Source organism: Rhagoletis pomonella, unplaced genomic scaffold (genome assembly GCF_013731165.1).
Source record: "Rhagoletis pomonella isolate Grant_MI unplaced genomic scaffold, Rhpom_1.0 Rhpom_scaffold_00001, whole genome shotgun sequence".
Lineage (NCBI taxonomy): Eukaryota > Metazoa > Arthropoda > Insecta > Diptera > Tephritidae > Rhagoletis > Rhagoletis pomonella.
This window is the reverse complement of record NW_023458555.1, coordinates 28,820,576-28,844,065: the sequence shown is the minus strand read 5'-3', so window position 1 is coordinate 28,844,065 and position 23,490 is coordinate 28,820,576. Positions and strand designations below refer to the sequence as shown.

General features: G+C 31.9%; 1 protein-coding gene across 1 annotated transcript in view; it reads right to left on the bottom strand.

Moving 5' to 3' along the window:
• LOC118742108 (hemicentin-1) overlaps window positions 1-23,490 on the bottom strand; it is a 286,471-nt gene that overhangs the window by 42,961 nt on the left and 220,020 nt on the right. Inside the window, exons 9-10 of the mRNA XM_036474073.1 lie at window positions 19,980-20,110; window positions 4,104-4,263 (exon numbers count right to left, since the gene is read on the bottom strand). Coding sequence (XP_036329966.1) covers window positions 4,104-4,263; window positions 19,980-20,110 — 291 coding nt within the window. The remainder of the gene's footprint in view (window positions 1-4,103; window positions 4,264-19,979; window positions 20,111-23,490) is intronic.

Here is a 23,490-nt window from a genome sequence, read left to right as displayed (position 1 = left end):
TAAAATTAAACTTCAGTAACTAGATAAATTTCGTTAGTTCGATAAATTTTAATATCCCGATAACTACTGGCGCATTTCGACATTTAAGTGTATCTAGAAATTTTGATAACTGAATATAATCTGAAATATATCGATAGCTCCATAAACTTTATAACCCTGGTAACTCAATAAATCGATAAATACTGATAACTCGATAAATTCATGTAAATTAAAAATTTCGATTACCCGATGTACTTTGAAAATTAAAAAAACTTCGATTATTTTGTTACTAAAATAAGAATATATATATATATATATATTATTTTTAAAATGCATGAAAAGTTTTCAATTTAAAATTATAATTTTTTTGTTACTAAAAGTAATTTTAAAGAAGTTGGGTCAAATTAACCCTGTTCGTTTTTCAATGTATGTCGGTTTTTCAGCCTTTCTAGTGTTAAAAACAGGAACTCTCCTTTGCGCTCTCCCGCATTCACAAAAGTTCTCGAATGTTCAACACAGAGAGTATTAGAGCCGAAAAGCTAAAATTTATAAATTTATTTACTCAGGAACTTTGTGCATGTCCAATAACTTTCAGTTGGCCGCCAGGGAAGCTACTTAATTCTAGATTAGATATCAAAAAAAAATATATATATTTAAAAAGCATGCTAAAAGTTTTTGTTTAGACAGATTTTTTTTATTTTGGCTAGTCCATAGGCAGCTGAGCGCAAGTACATGTGCTACCACTAAAGTTAGTGAATTATATTTGCAAGCATACGCACATCCACGCATACACACATATTTACCGCCCACAAAGTGCCCCGTCAATCGACGCTTATAACGATTTGTTAACTATGGGAAATTTTTGTTTTTGACCGAAAGGATAAAGCTGTACAGCATCTGTTGAATTTCTGCTTTGACGAGAATTTAATTTTTATGTAGTTTGAGTATAACAACCTTGGAGAAACTATCAATTTTTGTTCAGTCTCTGGTATATTTGATGGTTTTTATACTTTGCGAGCCATAGGCAGAAATATAAACAAGTAACGAAATATAAATTTAAGCGAAATCGAATTTTATTTATATGGCGCAAGTATTATCTACTTATATTTATGTATGTATATTGTTTTTGCATTTTGTAAAAATAACCTTTATGTGGTAGTAAGTAAGGAAGTTAATTGAGTGTGTAAGACAGAAACAAGGCACACGGAAACATAGAAGACCTCTTTTTATCCCTTTGATAAGTTCCTAACCCTAACTGCGGTGGCCAAGGCGTCAACTCAAGCAAGTATAAAAACCTTGGGTTACTCCACCTGAGCTTGGGTTATATCTTTTGCTACAAAATCCAAATTTCTAGGCGTGATCTTTGAAAATAAGCCGAACTAAAAAGAGAATATATGTATGTAGCTCAGCGCTATGAGAAGGATTCTTTAGCCCACTATACTTGTAAAAGAGCCATAGGCGAGAAAAGGGGCGTTAATTCCCAGATTTGTCGATTCATTTTAATAACGGTCATATAGCAGATCAATTCTCTTGTACGAAGTGATCGTATTGTACTCTAAAAGCTTTCTGGATTTAATGTTGCTGAATTTAATAGGGCAATACAAGTAGATGACGCGGTTCGCTGTTCTTCGCTTAAGATAGACATCCTAGTGGCAAGCGGTAAACGAGGGGCACTCCTGTATATTAAATTATTACTTTTTTTAAGTGAAACTTCTTTCGCAGCGGTTAGTTGCTTGGGAGTAAATTGGCAAATTCAAAGGAAATTGGACAGGAAATGGCGCAGCCGACAAGGTTGGGACTGAAACAAGTACTTATTGACTGTATGCACATGGTATTAATTTAACAAAAAATTCCTAATAAAAGGTTAAAGAATAACACTTAGAAAAAGACCAATACAAGAATGAAAGTACAGGTGAGTACGTACATAGATAAAGAAAAGGATAAAGGCAAAGGTAAAAATAAAAACAAAAACAAAAATGCGTAAAGATAAAGGAAAAAATTAAGGTAAATATAAACAGTTTTCTTACATAAGGGCAATGGTGAAGGGGAATATGTAGATGAAGAAAATGATAAACATAAAAGTAGAAACAACGATAAATGTAAAGAAAAAGATGAGGATGAGGATATCGATAAAAGTATAGAACAAGAAATATTAAAATAAAGGTAATTATAGAGAAAAGGATATACAAAGATATATACACAGAGACTCAATCTGGGAAATATTTTTGGATTTTAGAGATTTTCGGGATTCTCGGGACTTATCGATATAATAATCGATATTTTTATCGGTTTTGTTATCGATATTTTTATCGATTTTATTGTGGAAATTTTTATCGATTTTGCTACCGATATCTTCGGAACTTATCGGAATAATAATCGATATTGTTATTGGTTTTGTTATCGATATTATTATAGATTTTGTCATCGGTATTTTTCTTGAATTTGTTATCTATAATTTTGTCGATTTTGCTATCGATATTGTTATCTATATTGTAATCGGAATTTTAATCTATTCCTGTTATCGATTATTTATCGATTTTTGTTATCGATATTTTTATAGATTTTCTAATCGATTTTGCTACCAATATTATTATCGATTTTGCTATCGAAATTTTTATCGAATTTGTCATCGATTTTGCTATCGAAATTTTATCGAATTTGTCATCGATTTTGCTATAGATATAGATATTTTGTTATCGATATAGATATTTTGTTGGATATTGCTATCGATTTTGTTATCGATAGAGTATAAAGATAAAAATGAAGATAAAGGAAAAGAGAATAACATAAATGTAATTAGAACGAACAGAGGTATAGTTAGGGACCTAGATAGAAAAATACCAAAGATATAACCTTAAGAAAAAGTAGATGTATGTATACATATATACGTATGTATATTGGTAATAACACAAAGTAGATATGTAACGTAAGTTTCACTTCTACAGTGTTGCCCATGCGCACTTACTTTTTTTTAATTTTTGCGCTTAAGTGTCGCCTCCGGAAGCTTTGTCACCACGACAACGTAAACAAATAACACCCCACCTGTTAGTAGATACTTAAGTTTTTAAAGGTGGCTTAAAACTCAACGGTCAGGTGGGAGAACACGTTTTCTCACGAAATTCTGCTGTGAAAATCTCTTTTAGGTTACCAGACTCCTGCAGCGTATTTCAGCTGAGCTAGCTATCATGGAGGCTGTGAGGAGCCTTTAAAACGAAATTCTAGTGAGACTAGTGAGAGACGTACTCATTTTAAGCTTGAAACTTGAGAAAAATATGTGTACCTGTTCAAGTGAATCGGGCTGTATGTCCTTTTACAAGTTTGCTTAAAATCTTTGTAAGTCTACAAAAGGCATTAGAAAAAAGTTACATACATATATGCATATCTATGTCATTAAATAGTTTCTTTTTGTTATGCAACAGCATTAAAACAACAACTTGGAAAAGTAAGCATCAACACTTAGACAGAAAGAAACGGGAACAGTTTGCTTTTTACTTCAACGCTGAGTTACTCATACGCCCCGACATACCACTGCGTTTTTGCATACATATTGTACACTTCGCTCAGCAATCACTTATGTACATTCCCAATGTTGCGATTACTCTTATTTTATCGCCTTATTTTAACTTATGTACATAAAGCACACTCATCACTTTCACATTGCACACCCCAACAAGATTTTTGCCTTTGGCATCTTTTGCCACAGGCACAACTTCAAAATGAGGAATCTGGGTTCGTGGGCGAAAAATAAGAAAAAAGTATTTCGCTATGTGAAATTCCACACAGCAACTAGAGCAGGCAAATATTTATGTTGTGTCTTTTGCTTTGTGTATGTAAACTAACACACATCTTTCTGCATTCGTCTTCCAGATTTGCAAACACACACACACATTCACGATGCATGCATGTGACTATTGTTTTCACATTGCGTCCAAGTGTGAGACGGTTGTTTGAAAGATATTGTAAAACTAAGCAAAATAACGAATTGCATGTAATAAGTATTGTTCTCGATTTTTTACTGAACTATAACAGGAATTTAAGGTTTTTTGGTGCACACAGTTAATTATAAAAGTACGTCTATTACATATACATTTTAGTAGATACTGTTATAGATTTGTTTCACTTACACATCACTTTCAGCTCAACAACATTGCTATCGCCATCGCCTTCCACATTGGAGGCAGTACACGTGTAGTTGCCTGCCTGGTGACGGGTCACGCCCTGCAGCGCCAAATCGCCACTACTCACTATGACGCCAGCACGTTGATTATGTTGAATTAGTTGATTCTAGAAGGCAAAATATAAAAAATTAAATATTTTATGTATTGACTAGAAATGTACTGTTATTTCGGATTTCAAAATATAGGGCAATTTGTAATATAAATCTCAACTTTTGGTTAAAGAAAAAAGGATAATTTTTTTTTTTTTGATAATAACTAATTTAAGTATAGATTAAATTGTTTCCATAAATTACGTAGATTTTATTATTTCACTTTACACAAACAAAAAACTTGGTTGTATCACATTTTTGGTGCGTGTGATTCGGAATTAGAACGCTTTTTAATTAAAGGCCACCACGATGGGTGCATATTTCGGTTATGCTATCAGCGTTGTGAAAATTTTTCAAAATGTCAAGAAACTCATGTTGAAAGACTGTACAAGAGACGCCTGGCATCAGGACACTACTCGAAAACAGCAGGCGAAAATATTATTTTTTGATGCAGACGTTATCGGGAGTTAGTTTTCATTACAAGTTTCTATTTAAATATCCTCATAAGAAAATTACTTTCAATGCACTTTTTTTCTGCACTTCACATATTCTTTTTCGAACTCAGGACAAATAAAATAAAGATCGAAATTTTACATTATTATTTTGATATTATGTCCGATGGAATTCAAATTTGGGATCACCTACAAAAGAACATGTAAACAAATAAGCAAATATGTAATGTCAAATAAAATAAGTAAATAAATCAAAAAACAAACAATTTAAAAAAATCAGTTGTTTTTCTTATTGATATTTTATGTCAAAAAGTAGCTAGGTGCAAGTTAGTTGACATCTAATGCAAAGGAAACCAGTTCTGACTATTTTGCGGTCAACGCCCTTCAAAAGTATTTAGTTACGGCCAAAGGAAATAGTTAATAAATAGTTACCACTAGTCGAGTAGTTACCACTACTAGTTAGTTAATTGTTAGCTACAAACTAGTCCCATTTCCTGCAGGGTTCTTTATCTCGCCAGAAAAAAAAACTCTAAAGCAATGGCATTCCAGAAAGAAATACAATAAAAAAAAATCAAGCCTTAAAACGTTTGTCGAAACAAAAAAGTACCGAAACTACTAATATTTTTTATTGTCGCGCACAAAATTTTAATTTTTTTTATAACTTTGAGAAGTTTTCAAAGAGTATGTTCATATTAGAAGTAAAGGATGCTGGCATCAAACACAACATATCTATCAACTCTCAAGAGTGTGCCACCAATAAAAAAAAAATGGCAGAATGCAAAATATCTGTCGCAGCTATTTTATAATTTTTGAAATTTTATTACTTTTTTAATTTAAATAATTTAAGATACTGATAAGCTTAAATGGTGAAAATATTCTTTTAGCCAAAACGATTGAATCTGGTGTGCCATCGAATGAAAAAAAAAATTATATTGAATAAAAGACGACTAATTTTAGAATAAAAAATTCCTTTTTAACAATTTTTCTGGCACAGTAGAAATTCAGGCCAAATTTATTATGCGCATAGGGATCAAAAACACGTTTTTTATGAAAAATTCTCTCACATAAGCAACTTTATATTTTCGAAAAAAAATATTATTTTGAAACGTACTGCACTAGATATTGACCTTCGCCAGCATAAATATTTACTAGCAGTAACTCTAAAAAAAAATATATGCAACTGTTAGCTTAATGCCGGTGAACTAAATAGCTTCCGCTACAAATATATATTTATAGGTACAAAATGTTTTTTCCACATACGCGTAATAGATATTTTTGCATCACTGCATATGCAAGAACTTCCTGTTTATTGATCCCCACGCCAAAGTGAATATTTGTTTGTTGGGTTTTTATTGTCACTACTGCCAAGTGTGGTACGATTTATTCAAGCAAGATGTTTAGACAAAAGAATTGTTGTATTCATATAGCTGCATGTATGTATGTATGAAGCCGCATGCATAAATAAATAGCTTATGCTTGCTTTATAAACGCTTCGTGCACAAATCTAAACAAATGAAGCGCTTGGCTACAAAATAGTTTTCGCGCTTTTATTTATTTATATTTATGATATATGTTGCACATGACATATGTCATGCATATAGATTTATTCATATATACTATAAAGAACTCACACATATGCCTAGAGTATTATGAATGTTTGAATCACAGTTGCACACACAACACCCCAGCCAGCATAGAAAAGTAAATTTTGCTGGTTCGTTTTACTTGAATTTTCACTCATTTCCGTATCCGAAAAATGTTCGGAAAATATAAGTTATTTAAAAGCAACAATTTTGTTTCATTTGTTAGAACTGAACATTTGATAGCATGTATACATAAGTAGTTGGCAATGCTGAGTGCGCTCAGGAGCGTGATACTATTTGTTAGCTATCAAAAGGTGCTGGGTTCGAAAGCCATCACGCGCCACAAAAATATTCGTTATTTTTTTTAGAGCTACGAAAAAGCATCTGTGAAGTGCAGATTCAACGAAAAATTTCAGAAAAAAAAAACATTCAAAAACGTATCCGTAACACGTTTCTGCCGCATGCTTCAATGGAAAAACGAATCGGCAATGTATCCGAAAAAGGAATCGGTAAACAGGCAAAAATCCTCATTTCGTAAAATTTTTTCTCCTTTTTGGATTCATTTGCGCGTATTTTACAGGCTGGGAGGTATTTAAAAATCACGTACATATAAATATACTGCAAATGACCGTGTTCTGCTGAACAATGAAAAAAAAATCGTATAACCTCGCATTTGCTGCCTGCTTTCAGGCGTTGTCAAACTGCGTTTTGATTTTTTAATTTATATTTTATTAATACTTTTCCTATATAAGAGTGGTATACATGTACGTATAAGTATATTTAGTTCTTTGTGCATTTTATATATTCATAGTTATCTAACGAAAAAGTATGTCAAAGTCACGCATTGTCAACGCCAATTTTGATTTAGCTCATTCTCTGCAAAAAGTATTTTTTTTTTTACTTCCAGTTTTGCTATTTGAGGCGTTTACTTTGATAGTGGCTTAGGACATATTATGCTGTTTGACTACAGTGATCACTCACTCCTTTAAATGAACGCGTCTGTTATTCGTTCAACTTCATCACGCAAGGTAAATAGTTACAATTAAGCAAACACATATAAACAAGAGGTAAAAATTTCCAGAAAAAAGGTGCACTTAACTACATATATGTATAATAGTACATACCATATAGCAAACATATGTTTTTATGTATATTTATCTAGCTATAAGAAAAAAAATTTGGGAAAGGTATTTGAGAAAGAAATCAAAGGATAGTTATTGTCCATTACTATGATTGCCAACTGAGTAGAACAACTAGATTTTTAAATCTAAGTACTTAATGCCGAAAATCTTGCTAAACCACTGAAGTCATTACAATTTACTTTAGTAAGTTCGATTACGGAGCGTTTGCAATGTCAACTTGAAATTCAGAGTGCTTTAACCCTTAACTACAGACGACCGGTATCCTTTTACCGGTAAGCGGTTTCAATTTTGCGAATTACAGCAATCCCCGCTTTTTACGCGCTTATATGTCAGTGTACCTTTTCGGCGCTTAGTATAAAATTTTTTGGCCAAAGTGTTCACTGCGGTTTGTTAAATCTCGCTGATTTACCGGTAATTAAAAATCGTAACCGGTAAAGTTTACCGAAGTTCCGTGTTTTCGTGAGCATTTATCCGCGATAGTAGTATTTTAAGTCTTTTTAATAAAAAAAGATAAAAACAGATAAATGTATAAAAAGCACACTTTTACATTGACATGATAAAAAATAGACAAACAACACTTTAGGTAATCTAAAATACCCAAAAACAAGTAAAGGAGCATAAGTTCGGGCAAAACCGATCTTTATATACCCCGCGCATGTATCAAATATCCTCGGTTCAACTTTCTCTGAACTACCTTTGCATGATAAGTAGGAGTCTATACCCGATTTCAAATATTTTCGATAATATGCAGAGTTAGACTTAATGATATAATTGAACCAAGTTAGGTATAAATTAGAGGGCTGCATGAATTCATTCAAACTTCTAGCCAAACAGAGTACAGTAAATTTGAATATTTTACTTCACATACAAAACACTCAGCGTTTGGAATTTTGTAAGTTATGAATATACATTTTGTTTTAAATTTCCTACCTACAAATGGAAGAATGTGAATGAATGAATGGAAAACATTCAAATCATTCAAACTCATTTCGGTAAAAGTTTTTTTCTACAAACAAGTTTTTATTTGTATGTAATAGGAGCGCAGCAATACATACATACATACATTGTATGTTTGTACATATGTGCATAGAAAAAATATTTTTGGATATTCATACAAAAAATTGTCATTTATTTCAATTCAATTTATTTTCACTTTGTTTGAATATTGCAATGTCGACACAAATATCGGAAGGTTATTAAGTGCACAGTGGCAGAAATTGATAAATCGGTTACCGAGATACACATCTGTGGTCATAAGTGGGCGACGACACGCCCATTATCTAAAAATTTATAATATTCTCATTTTTTGCAAATCATCGATTTTAAGTGAATTATCTCCAGCACTGAGCACTGCACTGAGCTATCGCAGTTTTCGAGTTTCTGTAAATTACCGTTATATGGCAGGTGGGCGTGGTTATTGCCCGATTTCAAAGATTTTGTTGATACATATACATTTGTCCACATCTATCTCGATTCGTTTTGGCTATTACAAACAACCGTTATACGAACAAAGTTAATATATCCTTGTGCACTAGGGCGGTTCAAAAACAGTTAAGTCAGAATTGTAATCCTCGCACTCCCTAGGATTGTTCTATGCCGAAAAAAAAGTATACCCCTATTTTTTTTTTAATTTTTAAATCAAAAAATATTTAGTGGTCGCTCAAAGCGCTCAAAATTTTCCATGTATTTTTATATCGGGAAAATAAATATTTTTCGATCGCAAAACTCTGGTTCACTTCGGGAGACTTTCAGTAATACTAAATTTAATTACGTATGCAACGTTTGTGTAGCCTTCCACATACCACAAACTAACTATTAACGTAATATTTTCCAATTAATTTTTTGACAAAAGTTTTTTGTTTCATGATTCACTGAAAAAAATATCTTTCATTTACAATTTTCCACCATTTAAATAGTTTGTTGTTTTTTTTTTTTGTTGTCTAACTAAGTTATCATATCGCTGACATGCCGACATTGTTAACAATGTTGCCATGACGTTGGAATTGTTTGAGTTGAGTCTAATGAGTTTAACTAACAACTATGGCTGCCGCCTTTTTAATTAATTATTCATGCTGTACAATTAACGTACACGCAAATTAAATTAACAATTAGTTTGATTAAAATTGGTGGAATTTATGTACATATATACGCATATGTATGTGGGTATGTACATAGTATGTAAGGATGTTTGCCTAAATATATGCATTAATGTGAGTGTAAATGAGCGTGTGAACATAGGTGTCAGAAGCATGCTTTGTCACCTGCATACATAAGTGGCTACGACTAAATATGTACATACATATTTGTTGAGCAAATAATAGGGAAAGTGTGTATGTAAATTATTGTAGTAAAATAGGGATATGAGCTAAAAGAAAGTTTGTGGGTCTACTTGTTGAAAGTGATGCATTAGATGAATGTTAAAATGTTGCTGAACAAACAAAGAATGCAAATGCTGTACCTATATGTATTTTTGTATGCTTGTGTATTTAGTTACACGTGAATGTGCTGACTTCGTCAGACTGCCGGAAAAGTAGTTGAAAAAGTTGTGAAAATATTATACTAGAACATTTTTCGTTCATACAGGATCTAGAAACCTTTGAAGAGGGGTAGAGTTCCTTTGTTATTATTTCCAATTTTATATCATTCTTAAAAAAGCTTTCAACAAAAAGTGAAAGCTTTATTAAACCAAAGCTAATATTTAATTATACTTTTTATTAAGGGGTCTGTGTAACAGAAAATTTGAATACGTTTATTTATAAAAAAGTGAATCTAGAATATTAAAAAATCGCTCATACGCCATGTACTCCTTTCACTTAGGGCAATCCAGTTTTCACTTCTTTCACTGTGGCACTGCTTCTCCCTCTATAATTCCGTGTTAGTATACGCACCTTCCGAGTTATTATTTAACCTGAGTCGGAATCGTGGCTATTTGAATAATTACTCGTTTCGAATAGAATCGAATAAAATTACAGCTAATTTCGCTGCGAGTTACTTTCGATATCGAATGCTGCAATTCGAGTTCTGAGGGTCAATTCCCGTTCTGCGTTATCGTGAATTGATAAAAATAACACCTTCACACCGCATTTATTTCGGTGTTAATTTTATACTTTTCACTTCATTTCACGATAACGCAGAACGGGAATTGACCCTCTGGCTTTAGGTTAGATTATTTCTCCGTGTCCTTTGTTGTTGTAAGATAAATAAAAAATCGAGGTAGATAATTTTCCAGATGGCACGATAAGTGGGAAGATCGTGATACCTACTATATTTTTTCTGACTCCAATTTTTTCCCGTTTTTGGTTTAATCTTTATTCTGTTCATCCTTAAATGTGTATATGTAAATGTCACTTTATTCCAATTCACTCAAAAAAAAAATGTGTTTAATTTTTTATCACCCACTGTATTTCACTCAATTCTTTTCCAATTAATTTCCGTTAATTGAGCTAATTTTCGGCATACCTCAAAGCATAGGGCATTCTTGCGCCATTTTTCATAGGGCGATTTCCAACCGACTGCCAAGATAGGTCGGTCTTCTACCCATCCGTCAATATAAGGTTCTATCAGACGTGAAAATTACAGTACATTTAGCAAGTTTTACTAGCTCAAATCCTCAAATCTCCCTTACTTAATTTTATGTGGAAAATGAGAACAAGACATGGGCGAGCACAATGGAAGAGGCTAGGAGAGTGAAGAACTTGCGGAGCTTAACAAAAGGGAGCACAAACTGTTGAAGGAAGTTTCTTAATCTCAGTTCAAGTACAAATATTTGTAGAGCTACATACATTAGAAGAGAGAGAAATACATAAATTATGAATAAATTACGAAAATTTGTTAAAAAATTTCTTTACTCCGTCCAATTTTTTGCAGAAAAACTTTTCAAAAAATAAACCATTTTCTTCATGAATTGACTTTAATACTTGTTCATAACACAATAAAAAAAAAATATCAATACTGCTCACTACTTTATGGAAGAATTTTATGGAGCATTTAGACAGAAACGCTGCTTAGATTTTATGGGCAAAATAGTATACAAGATACGAGTGTCATTGATTCGAAGTGCGTATCACTCAGTCACAAGAAATCAGGACGAAGTACTTGTGTGCTTAAAATAAGTAATCAAGCCTTTGACCATTAAAATGCACTTCCTAAGCAAATAAATTAAAACGGCATAACTAGGACACCTGAATACGTAGCTGGTAGCAAATGTAAAAGGACTAAACTTTATTTCAAAAACTCATTTATAATTACCACACAGTTCAGTAGTTTTTTTCCAGTACAAACCTACTACGTTTTTTTAATTTTTTTTGTTTCAAACTATATACCAACAAAAACGCTGAAAACTGTACCATTACTGCTTAAATTCCTATAATTTTAATACCATATTATATGTATCTACAATCCAACTTTTACAGAACTTATTATTATTTTTTTTTTTAAATCGTTTCCTTTAATTTCTTTTCAACGAAATTCCACGCGAAAATTTTTCGTTACCTTAAAACACTCAACCGAGCGTCAACTCATTAAAAATTAAGGGTGAAAAAAAAAATTACACAACACTAAATTTAATTGCGGTGCAGCGACAGTGTGGCCTTTGTTCCCACTTGCATTCAACCCTCTCTTATCTGTCATGGCAATGCCCTTATTTAATTTTTTATTCCGTTTTATACTAAGCCATTCATTAGCGATACGAAGTGCTGGAGCTAGAATGCTGCAACCAAAGGTGGCGCATTTAAAAATGCTGTCATTTACAAAATTAGCTGCCACTAATTGTGCGGCCACTTGCACTTACGTGCCACTAAAATGCTTTTTCTTTATTCCCGTAGCAGTTTTTTGTTTAGAGTTCTACTATTTTCGAGCAAAGAAATTTTTTATGGTAGGGAGGGGGTCAGCGAATACGCATACTTATTTTTATCTTTTATTTTTATAAAGAAATTGTACTATTTATGTAAGAAAATAAGTGGCATTAAAAATTATGCCCATGCATGGCGTATTCAGCTATTTATATTTAGTAGCATTTAAGTTCGTTTTTGGAAAGTTGAGTTCTAAGGCGCTTATACTTCATTTAGCTTTAGAATTATTTGGTGAACCCCACCATGAGGGGAAAATATGCATATAAACAAGCAATTCTTCATCGCATGCAAGAATAATTAACACGCTCAAAATACAAAAACATTCAAGTATGAGTAGTAACACTAAAAGCAAAGTCAAAGTTCGAAAACAAACACTAAGTAGAGAGAGAGAGAGAAGGGTGTAAGCATGTGGGGAACTGCAATGTTAGTTAACAGTATATAACGGGTGATTTTTTTGAGGTTAGGATTTTCATGCATTAGTATTTGACAGATCACGTGGGATTTCAGACATGGTGTCAAAGAGAAAGATGCTCAGTATGCTTTGAAATTTCATCATGAATAGACTTACTAACGAGCAACGCTTGCAAATCATTGAATTTTATTACCAAAATCAGTGTTCGGTTCGAAATGTGTTTATCGACAAATTTTGTTCAGCGATGAGGCTCATTTCTGGTTGAATGGCTTCGTAAATAAGCAAAATTGCCGCATTTGGAGTGAAGAGCAACCAGAAGCCGTTCAAGAACTGCCCATGCATCCCGAAAAATGCACTGTTTGGTGTGGTTTGTACGCTGGTGGAATCATTGGACCGTATTTTTTTCAAAGATGCTGTTGGACGCAACGTTACGGTGAATGGCGATCGCTATCGTTCGATGCTAACAAACTTTTTGTTGCCAAAAATGGAAGAACTGAACTTGGTTGACATGTGGTTTCAACAAGATGGCGCTACATGCCACACAGCTCGCGATTCTATGGCCATTTTGAGGGAAAACTTCGGAGAACAATTCATCTCAAGAAATGGACCGGTAAGTTGGCCACCAAGATCATGCGATTTGACGCCTTTAGACTATTTTTTGTGGGGCTACGTCAAGTCTAAAGTCTACAGAAATAAGCCAGCAACTATTCCAGCTTTGGAAGACAACATTTCCGAAGAAATTCGGGCTATTCCGGCCGAAATGCTCGAAAAAGTTGCCCAAAATTGGACTTTCCGAATGGACCACCTAAGACGCAGCCGCGGTCAACATTTAAATGAAATTATCTTCAAAAAGTAAATGTCATGGACCAATCTAACGTTTCAAATAAAGAACCGATGAGATTTTGCAAATTTTATGCGTTTTTTTTAAAAAAAAAGTTATCAAGCTCTTAAAAAATCACCCGTTACCTAAGTGGCGGCTTGATTGTTTGATTGCTGAGGTGTTGCCGCGTGGAATTTCCACGTGTTTTTTTTACTTAGTGCGCGTTGTTTTCCTTATTTTCATTGACAGAGGTGTTGTCGTGAAGGGTTGCGGGGTAATTGCTAATTGAAGTGTAAAGTATTGCGACAACTGCTGCAGCAACAAAAGAAGTAGAGCAACAATAATTAAAACTTTTAAGTGCTGTGGTTACACTGGAAGAATTATTTTAACCATTTCATGGTGGAGCAAAAATGATAAATTAAAACTGCTAGTGTTTAGGACGCTAATTAAAGCTTAAAATTTCTTAGGCTGAGGGACGTTGAATGGACGGAAGAATGGCGACCTTCTGGCGTATTTCTCTCATAAAAAGGCTGATGTAAAAATTTTAGACCCTGCTTTTTCTCTAAACATATATGTATTTTTATCGATAATTAGGTTTTCGATATATGTTTATATTTATTTCCTTATTAGCGGAATATTTATCGACATCACTATCGATATTGTAATTATCAATAAATTTATCGATGTTCCTCCATTAAAGACTTGCTCTGCATACACTTTTTTATTATTCGCAGTACAAGAGTGTGGTATAGGTTTATGTATATCAATCGATTTCATGCCAAATTCTGACAAAAAAAAATTAAATAACCAATTTTTTTTCGAGGAAAATCGATACCACTATCGCCGTTTTAATTTATCGTAACTTGGAATACTCTAGATAAGTTAGGAACGCTTTAAGTCGTTATTTTAATACGTGTCGACAAACTTATCGGCTGCCCTTTCTTTAAAACTGTATTATAATTTTCGATATCATTCTCAGTGTGGAAAAACTGCCGCCATACATATATTTTTATCAAAAACGTGCCAGAGAATTTAATAGTTTTTTCTTACAAAAATGTATGTTTATCATTATCAACAACATTATCGGTGTTTTCATTTATCGAGTCATTGCAATATCGATAAATTCCTCGAGATCATCGTTAGATTTGGAAAATGTTTAATCGAAGTTTTCACAATGATCGATAAATTTATTCGAAGCCTCTACAATTAAAACTAAATTATTATATATTTTTATCTATAACGCGCGGTAGTAGTGCGCACCATTTTTTCGACATAACTTTCTACATATATATCATTATCGATTTATTAGTAGAATTATTACATATTTTTATTTATCGAATAGTTCTCTTTTTGTTTACTAATTCAGTTTCTATAAAAGAAATAGTAATACATTGAAAAAAATTTATCGATACCATTACCGATACTTTCAATAATCGAATTATGGCAATATTTTATCGATGCAATTTCGATTGGTAAAGAAAAAAGAGAAAGGCACTTTCAGCTAGCCTATGGAAATTATTATGGTTCCTTTATGCTGCGGTTATCGATACTTTTAAATTTTTTTTAAGCAAAAAGTAGCCTATAAAAATAAGTATTTAAGTAAATTATCTACTTAGTTTTCTCAGTGTCTTTTAAAAAGTGTGTCAAATTACGGAGCACAGTCATAACATTCTCCATGACACCAATTTCAAATTTATAACAAAAACAGATAAAATGAATTTAAAAACCGCATAACCAATACAAGTGTTTGCCGTAAATACAAAAAAAAAAACAATAAACAAAGTAACAATAAAAAGCGAGATTTTGTGACTGTGCCATGCTCGAAAAAGTGGAGAGGGTCGACTCAAAAAGAGTTAGCAACCGCACCGACCCTGACCGCACTAATGAAATTGTCATGTACCTACTCTAATTGCATGGCATACTTTTGTGCGCGCTCATTTACACAGTCAGCACTCGTATTTACTTGCTTACTTACACACTTCTCAACCAAACCAAACCAAACGAACCAACCAACCAACCAGCCAGCCAAGACAGCCAGCTAACGCATTATGTTAAGTGACAGCGGTGGCATTGTAAAGTGGACACAATACGAAGTTGAAAGCAAAGCAACAATGTGAAGTACTTACACAGATACATATCAACCGTAACTACTAAGAAGGAGTAGGGGAAAAAACGCAATCGCATACAATTAACAAAACCCATTGTTTTTTTTTTACTTCTTGCACAAGAGGTTACGCTTATCTAATCTCTTTTGTTTCACATTTCGACTGTTTCTGGCTTTTTTGCGCATCAGAAGTCAAAACAACTTTTTGTGGCATATTTTGCGGCGGATTTGCACAATTTTTTACAAGGATATTTTTTTTCTTCTGATTGCTTTTTTGCATTGACTTTTCTGCGGAGCTTAGTGCTTTTATCTGTTTTACATACATTGTACCGCATTATCTGGAGGAAGCAAATATTTGAGCTCTTCGTAGTTTGGAAATGGAAAAAGGGTTTTGAAACAGACAGAGTTTCTCCATTTTTACTTACCGAAAGGCAGATGCTTTTAGCACATATGCACATATATACATACGTATGTAGTTTTTTCATGAATTTTCATCTGTGCGTGAAATAAAGACTTTAAACGTTTTCGAAAGGATACCTACAATATCCACGGCTATTAAAACTTAAAGGAAAAAAAACCATTTTGATGGTTTATACACTAAGCCAGAGGTTCTCAGATACCCAACAGTAATCTCGGTATTCACGTTAAACGGCGTTTTTGGGACATCCATATGGGGTGCTCCATACCAAAACGGACGGGGTTCACACTTCATGTATTTGATTTGTTTCAAATTTTTAGGGTTGATGCATAAACATAAGTAATAAGTAAATATGAAATTTGACCTCTATTAATATATTTTAAAAACTTTACAGAACAAAAACCAAAACAAATCGAGTTAATAGTTTTCCAAATTTCTAGAGAACAGAGCAAAGAAAAAAATTTAAAAAAATCACACATACACACATCAAAATTCTTTATGAAAGGAAATATTAAAATTTTTTTTCTTGAAAAATTTTGCACATACACATTTTTTTGATAAAAAAATCGCTTTTGCAAATATGCCATCTCAAAAAAATTACAAAAAAAAATCGCAGTGGTGGCTCTGAGTATTGCACAATATTTAAGGATCGTGTTATGGGGTTCACTCTATAATAACAAAAAATATTAAAAATCAACACAATTTTTCAGTGGCTTACATCTTGCACTTTGTTATACTAAAGCTTAATGGGCTACAGGACTGCATACTCAAAAAAATTCTAAAAAAAAGTTAACAATTTTTACATATGTAATGTACTCATTTTACTTGCATGTCAGTTAAAAAAAAATAAGGCCGATGTTTATTCAAAAAGTTTCATAAAATTCATGAGAAAAGTTTTTTTTTGCAATTCCTGTTATAGGAAACTCTTAATATCTGAATATTTATTTAATAAAAAATTTCTACAAAACTGAATTTCGGCGAAAAATTTTGCTGAAATTTAGTGGGCCACTTCAGGAATTCTCACTCAAATGCAACTATAAAAGCAGAATAAAAAGGTAAGCAATAACTAAAAATATGAAAGGATGTTCTTAGAATCACTCACTATCTTTCGATTCGACGAAATGAATTGAATTCCATAAAGATAATCTTTTCGTTTTTTTTTTTTTTTAATAAACCTAATTAAATTCAGCAATGAGAAAACTACTATCCATATACATACACTAGTTTGCTGTTGCTGTATATCTGATTCAGTGGTTTTATTCCATTCTTGGATAAAAAAAAAAATTTAAATAAACCTGGCTAATAAAAAGAGATTAAAAGTATGAATTCGGAATTTCACTTTATTGTTTCATATTGAGCTTTTTGTGTTAAAAACAAAATTTTGACCAACTTTTCACACTAAATTCAAACTGCTACATTTTTAGATTGCACACAGAAACTTTTGCTATGGAAGTGAATTGTATATGTACATACAAACTTATATAAGTAAATCAATAATCTGTTCATGTTCGAAACTGTATCATATAGTATGTATGTGTAATCTATGCGTAAATATGTATGTATGTTGGCACATAAATAGCATTCAATGAAATTTGAAGTTGAAAAACAAATTGCTGCAAAATAACAAATATTTAACAAAATATAATTGAAATGCACACCTGAGTGGAGCTACGCACAAAGAAACTCGTCGTATGATTCCCATGCATGAGCAAATGCTGCCAAAGAGCGCAATCGCAAACAAATATTTATAGTTTATGTAGAAGAAGTATTTATGTACATATGTATATGGAAGAGTAAGTTTGTGTCAGGCAAATAAATATTTGTTTTTTAACCTAAGAAATTTTCTTTCGCCTCATACAATTTTTCAATATGCTATTTTAAGGTAGCAAATGCAAAGAGAATGCAATATAAATATTGCAAACATAAAAATAACTTTAACTTTGCATATTTGAAAATTAAGTGTAAAATTTTTTTAAGAATTAATATATCAATATGTATGTCTTATGCACATTAGGGTGGTTCAAATATTTTTCGGCCACCCCAATAACTGAAGTGCGTCAAAAATAATGAGACCCGTTTTTTTTTATTTAAAAATCGAAAACTACTTTTTCATAACCGCAAATTTCACCTATTATGTCTATATGTACAAAAATTAGTTATATTAAGACAAATTTTAGTGTCAAGTAGGTACTAAAATTGTATTGTTGAAAGTTATCTAAAGGAAAATATATTTATTCGACCCAAAAGTATTTACATATTCCTAAAGATTTTTTTGCAATTCTAAAAAAAAAAATACATTTTCATAAAACAACACACAATATATATAAGTTTTTTATAGAAATACCTGCATGAAAATTTATTTAAAAATATATCTGCGTGCTTGCACATTAGGATACATCAATCTCCAAGCAAAAACATGGTCTTTCCACCGGAAAATATTTATTCAAAAAAATATAAAAATTTATGTACCTTCAAAAATCAAAGTTTCATAAATACAAGTAATTTTTAGGAGAAAACAAAACCGACTTCAATTCGCATATACCTCGTCGGAAGTACCAGCTTTACTTAAAAAAAAAAAAGAATTATAGATATCGGTTAACGTGTTCAAAGGTTATGTGGTAGCAAACATAAAAAAAAAAAAACAAAAAAAACAGCAAATTGATAACCTCCTCCTTTTTTGAAGTCGGTAAAAAATTAGTCTTTAAAAAATAAAAATAAAAATAGCCCAAACGGTAGAAGTTAAGTTAAGTTGAAAAGCTCTACATAAAATTTTATCAACGGAATGTTAATCTTAAAATTTTTCCGAAATATGTTTGCGGAAATCTGAAAATATAAACCGCAAATTTGTTTTGGTGATGCACCCTAATTCTCAAACATTTCCCTCGTATACATATATATTTTCATTTGAGAAAGTTATAGGTAAGAGTTTGATTGATGCGTGCCATTATGATTGCTCAAGTACGCTGTCTACAACGAACGCTGCGCAGGAGAGAGCTTTTGCTCTGAACCGATCATACAAAATCTATAGAAAGCTTAAAAGAGCTTTTTCGGCGGGCAAGGCGGTACCCATCAGTGCTGTACATCAATAATAATGCTCCGACCTAATGGCGTATATTATAGCAGCCCAAATAGTATCTATACCCAATGGCGCACCCACTATCGCCCCTTATGGCGTCTCTAATTGTATCCTTACTGGTATTCTGCGTTACAAATGGAGAAAGAGCCCGCAAGTGTTTGACCGAGATTCTCCTCCAATTTGTTCCATTTATCCTGACATTATAACACAATTAGAGGAACCTCAGAACCGCAAATTTATTTTTATGAGAAGCTCTTTTAACACATTGCCTATCGAGGGGCCAGAGCTGTTAGAAAAAGCTTTTTATAGTTTAGATGTTGCTAGAACCAAGCTCTAGGAGGTGGTAGTACGTACCTCTAACCATGCAGTCACAGTGGCCTACTTACGTTTCATATCTCTTCAAATTTAACTTCTATCGGCAAGATTCTTGATCCTACGATCAGTTTAACTCGACGCCAATGATTTAAGGACTAGCTAAATATCCACTACAAAAACAAAATGGCAACTAATAAATTCCCTATTGAAGTCTCTAGCTTATTTTAAAATTCGAAAATGTCTTTGTATGCATGATGCTTATCTTCTAAGTATTAGCTTGTTGGACTCTTGGCTCTCTCCAAGCACCTTTTTCATACGTTGGCTTAAGGATAAATCAAAAGCTATATTACATTAGTCGGTCAAGTATACGATGACATAGAAAAATCCGATCCTCAATCAGTTCTTTTGTTTGTTGGTACGTATTGATGTATTTGAATTTTTTTCATCCGCATAAGTACAGTATGTATGTACATACATATATAGTAGGTATATCAACAATGTATATTAATACACTTACAAATACACATACATATGTATTCTTACTTCACATAAAATACTTACGTTATGTTTCCACACAACTTTATATGCTGCCGGATTTGCATGCACTTTGCACTCAAAATAGACATCATCACCTTCCTCAATATCTTCCGGATTCAAATTTGAACCCAAGTCCAGTTGAAGTGTTGGTATGACTGCAAGTAAGCAAGAAGAAGAAGAAGAAGAAGAAGAAAAAATATATCAAAATAAAATGAAGTAAAATTTGACAAAATTTCAGTATCACTATGCGCTGCTGTTGGAAATGCAAAGAAATTCAATTTAATTCTGCTGCAAGCAAAGGGTTGACCATATGCATTGCTTTCAAGTTGGTTTGCAATTCACTTCAATTCACTTTGATACAATTCAATTTGCATTAGTTTATTATTAAATCTTGCTTTACTTTGCCTTATGTTTCCAAGGTAGATTTTTACAAAAACTACTATCTGTCACTTCGAGGTGATTTCGTCAGGCATATCAAATTGATTTCCTGAAAGTTGTAAATACATACATATGTGTGTACATATGGGTATAGAGAAAGGCAAGCACTTTTATAAAAAAATACTCAATTTGCATTTATATCATTGTAATTAAGAAATATTCAACCCTATTATTAAAATGGCATTTAATTAAATTTCTTCGGAAATATTTGATTATACTATGTGTACATATGCATATATGTTTACATAAATGAACGACATTTTTTTGCCTCAAAAAATTTAGTAACTAATTTTCATTTGGGTAGTGAAAAGTATTATTTTTTTTATATAAATTTAACTTATATATACAAACATACTTGTTTATACATAATTATTTTAAATTCTAGGTGTAATCATCGATCCAAACACCATCAAAAGTTACTGTGCCTCTTCGTAGATGGAAACAGGGGCAACAGTATAGAAAAAACCCTCGATGTTCAAGAGGGCAAACAGTGCCAACTTCTTAATAACAAGATACTATTGTGCCGAGTTTGTTAATTTCCTTTGGTCATCAGGAAATGGAGTCCGATGTAAGCGAGCGAATAAATTCGATTTGAGGCTACTTATAAATATAAGAGTGTTAGATGTACCTATTTAAGCGAAGTCAAGCGAATAATTAACACGAATTTCTTTAAGCAAGTGGCGATATATATTCTCGGCCGTATTTACCCCCTAATAGATACATCAAGTGTAACTTATGCTAACATTAGAGCCATAGGAGGCTACCCACAGGAAAATATTATTTCTGCCTTTCATTTTCCTCTGGTGGTAGACAGCCTCCTAAGCAGACTGCAAGAGCGTTGTTACGATGCAACTGCGTACACAGCTGACCTCGATACTATTGTGAACGAAATTTATTGCGCGTTTTGAGTACAGATATTTAGGTGTTTAAATAGGAATTTCAGCTTAAATTCGCAAACAGCAGCTTTTTTAGTTTTTATACCGCTTACAGCAAGGCATAAGTCAAATCTTGGTTCGGCCACAAGTTTAGGAACAGTGCTATAAATATTCTGATGGGATGAAATACACTTAAGGGACGCTAAAATCCACAAAAAAAATCTGTACAGCGTTTTTCTAGATCAGGTAATTTTTATAAGATGTTTTAAATTTGAAGTACGAATGCAAATGAAAAAAATCAAACTTTACCATCGAAATTGTTACTCATGCGCCATATCGTACATGACCGTACTGATACATAGTCGCACATGGCGTATGAGTATCATTTTTCAAAAAATGATTGTTTATTTATCCACCGAATTTTTTTAAATCGGTTAATTTTTTAGCGTAAAATTTGAAAATTTCCATATACTTACATACATATTTTATATGGGGAAAATATTTATTTTTTATAGAAATGCTAAAACATCGTTAAAAACTATAGTTTTTTATTGAATAGAAATATCTCTATTACGAAATTTTCACACAATAAAATAAAAATTATAGTTTTGTTAACTATTTTTTCATAACTGATCATCTCTTATTTTATGTGTTCGTAGCCACTTCACGCACGTTTTAAAAAAATAGTAACGTTTTGGATTTAGGTTTGCCTCATCATTTTATTAGTGGAGGATTTCTGGATAAAAATATTTATATTCGATCAAAAAATATTTATTTTTACTGATTTAAATTAAAATAAGTAAGAGTAGTGCTGTTTTTGGCAACGCCGAAGGCTTTATACCTTTCATGCATATCCGAAAATTTTACTTCAAAGACAAAAGCTTTTCGTAAGACAATTGTGAATTCTGACAGCTGTCTTGAAAGCTCTTTACTGTCTTTCGAAAATTAATTGAAAGATCTGCTAACGAGGAGGTCTTAGCGTTATGCTGTTCGCCTTTTAGCAATAAGTTAATAAGTTTTTTTAAAGTTAAATTAAATTAAAAATATATATTTATATTTTTCTTTTTGAAAATAACAAAAATTAATAAAAAAAATTAAATTAAATAAAAAAAAAATTATTCTAAAAAGAAGGAAATTAGTACTTAAAAATTAAATTAGGTTAAAGAAGTTTTTATTAAAATATCTAAATAATTCAGAATAACTAGGATAAGCTTCCAAAAACTAAATAAAATAAATAAATATATTTTTCTTTTTAAAACAATAAAATCTAAACATTGCAAAAAATTAAATAAACAAAAGAGTATAAAATTAAATTTTAATAAAATTAAATAAATTTTAAAAAAGTAAATGAAATTTAAAAAATATATACTTTTCTTTCTTACAAAATAAAATCAAAAAACTTAAAAGAAAATGTAACAAAAAAACAAAAAAAAAAATTTTTTAAAGAAAATAAGTTGCTAAAAAGTTAAATTAAATTAAAAAAAATACTCTTTTAAAGGCAATAACAACTGAACCACAAAGAAAATTTAACAAAAACAGAAATTAAAACAAAAAAGAAAAAAATCTTAAAATAAGTTTCTAAAAATAATCTTTTTTTTATAAAAAATCGGTAAAATTCAATTAAAAAAGAAAAAAACAAATATGGAGATAAAAAAAAATTAAAATTGCGCTGCGCTAGGACTCGAACTCGGATCTCCCGATTGGTACGCCTGTGCCTTGCGCACTCGGCCATTGCGACTGTTGGAGTAACGCGAGCTGAATGATATTCAAGTGCGTTCTCTAAGAATGGTTTATGGTTTTTCACCACGAGTGGTGAATGAGAGAGCTTTTTTTCTAAGACTAAGACTTCTAAGACGGACAGACGGATATGGCTAAATCGGCTCAGCTTGACGTTCTCAACATATACGTATACATTTTCATGGGTCTATCTCTTCTTATTCAGGTACTTAAAACAAGGGACCAAAGTTTTAATACCATTTCATGTTCATAAATGCTATAAAATATGGGCCGCTTTATTTTCAATTTTCTACAATTGTCGAGGCTGACAGCAAGAAAATTCCAAAAAGTAGATTTTCCCGTGTTTTTTTTGACTACCCTATTATACATGCATATAAATAATTGCAATTTTTGTTGCTTAGGTATGGCAGGATTTTGTGTCCAAGTGGTTTTTTATTTTCCGGCATAAATTTTAATGAGTTTCATAACAATTAAATAAAATTATA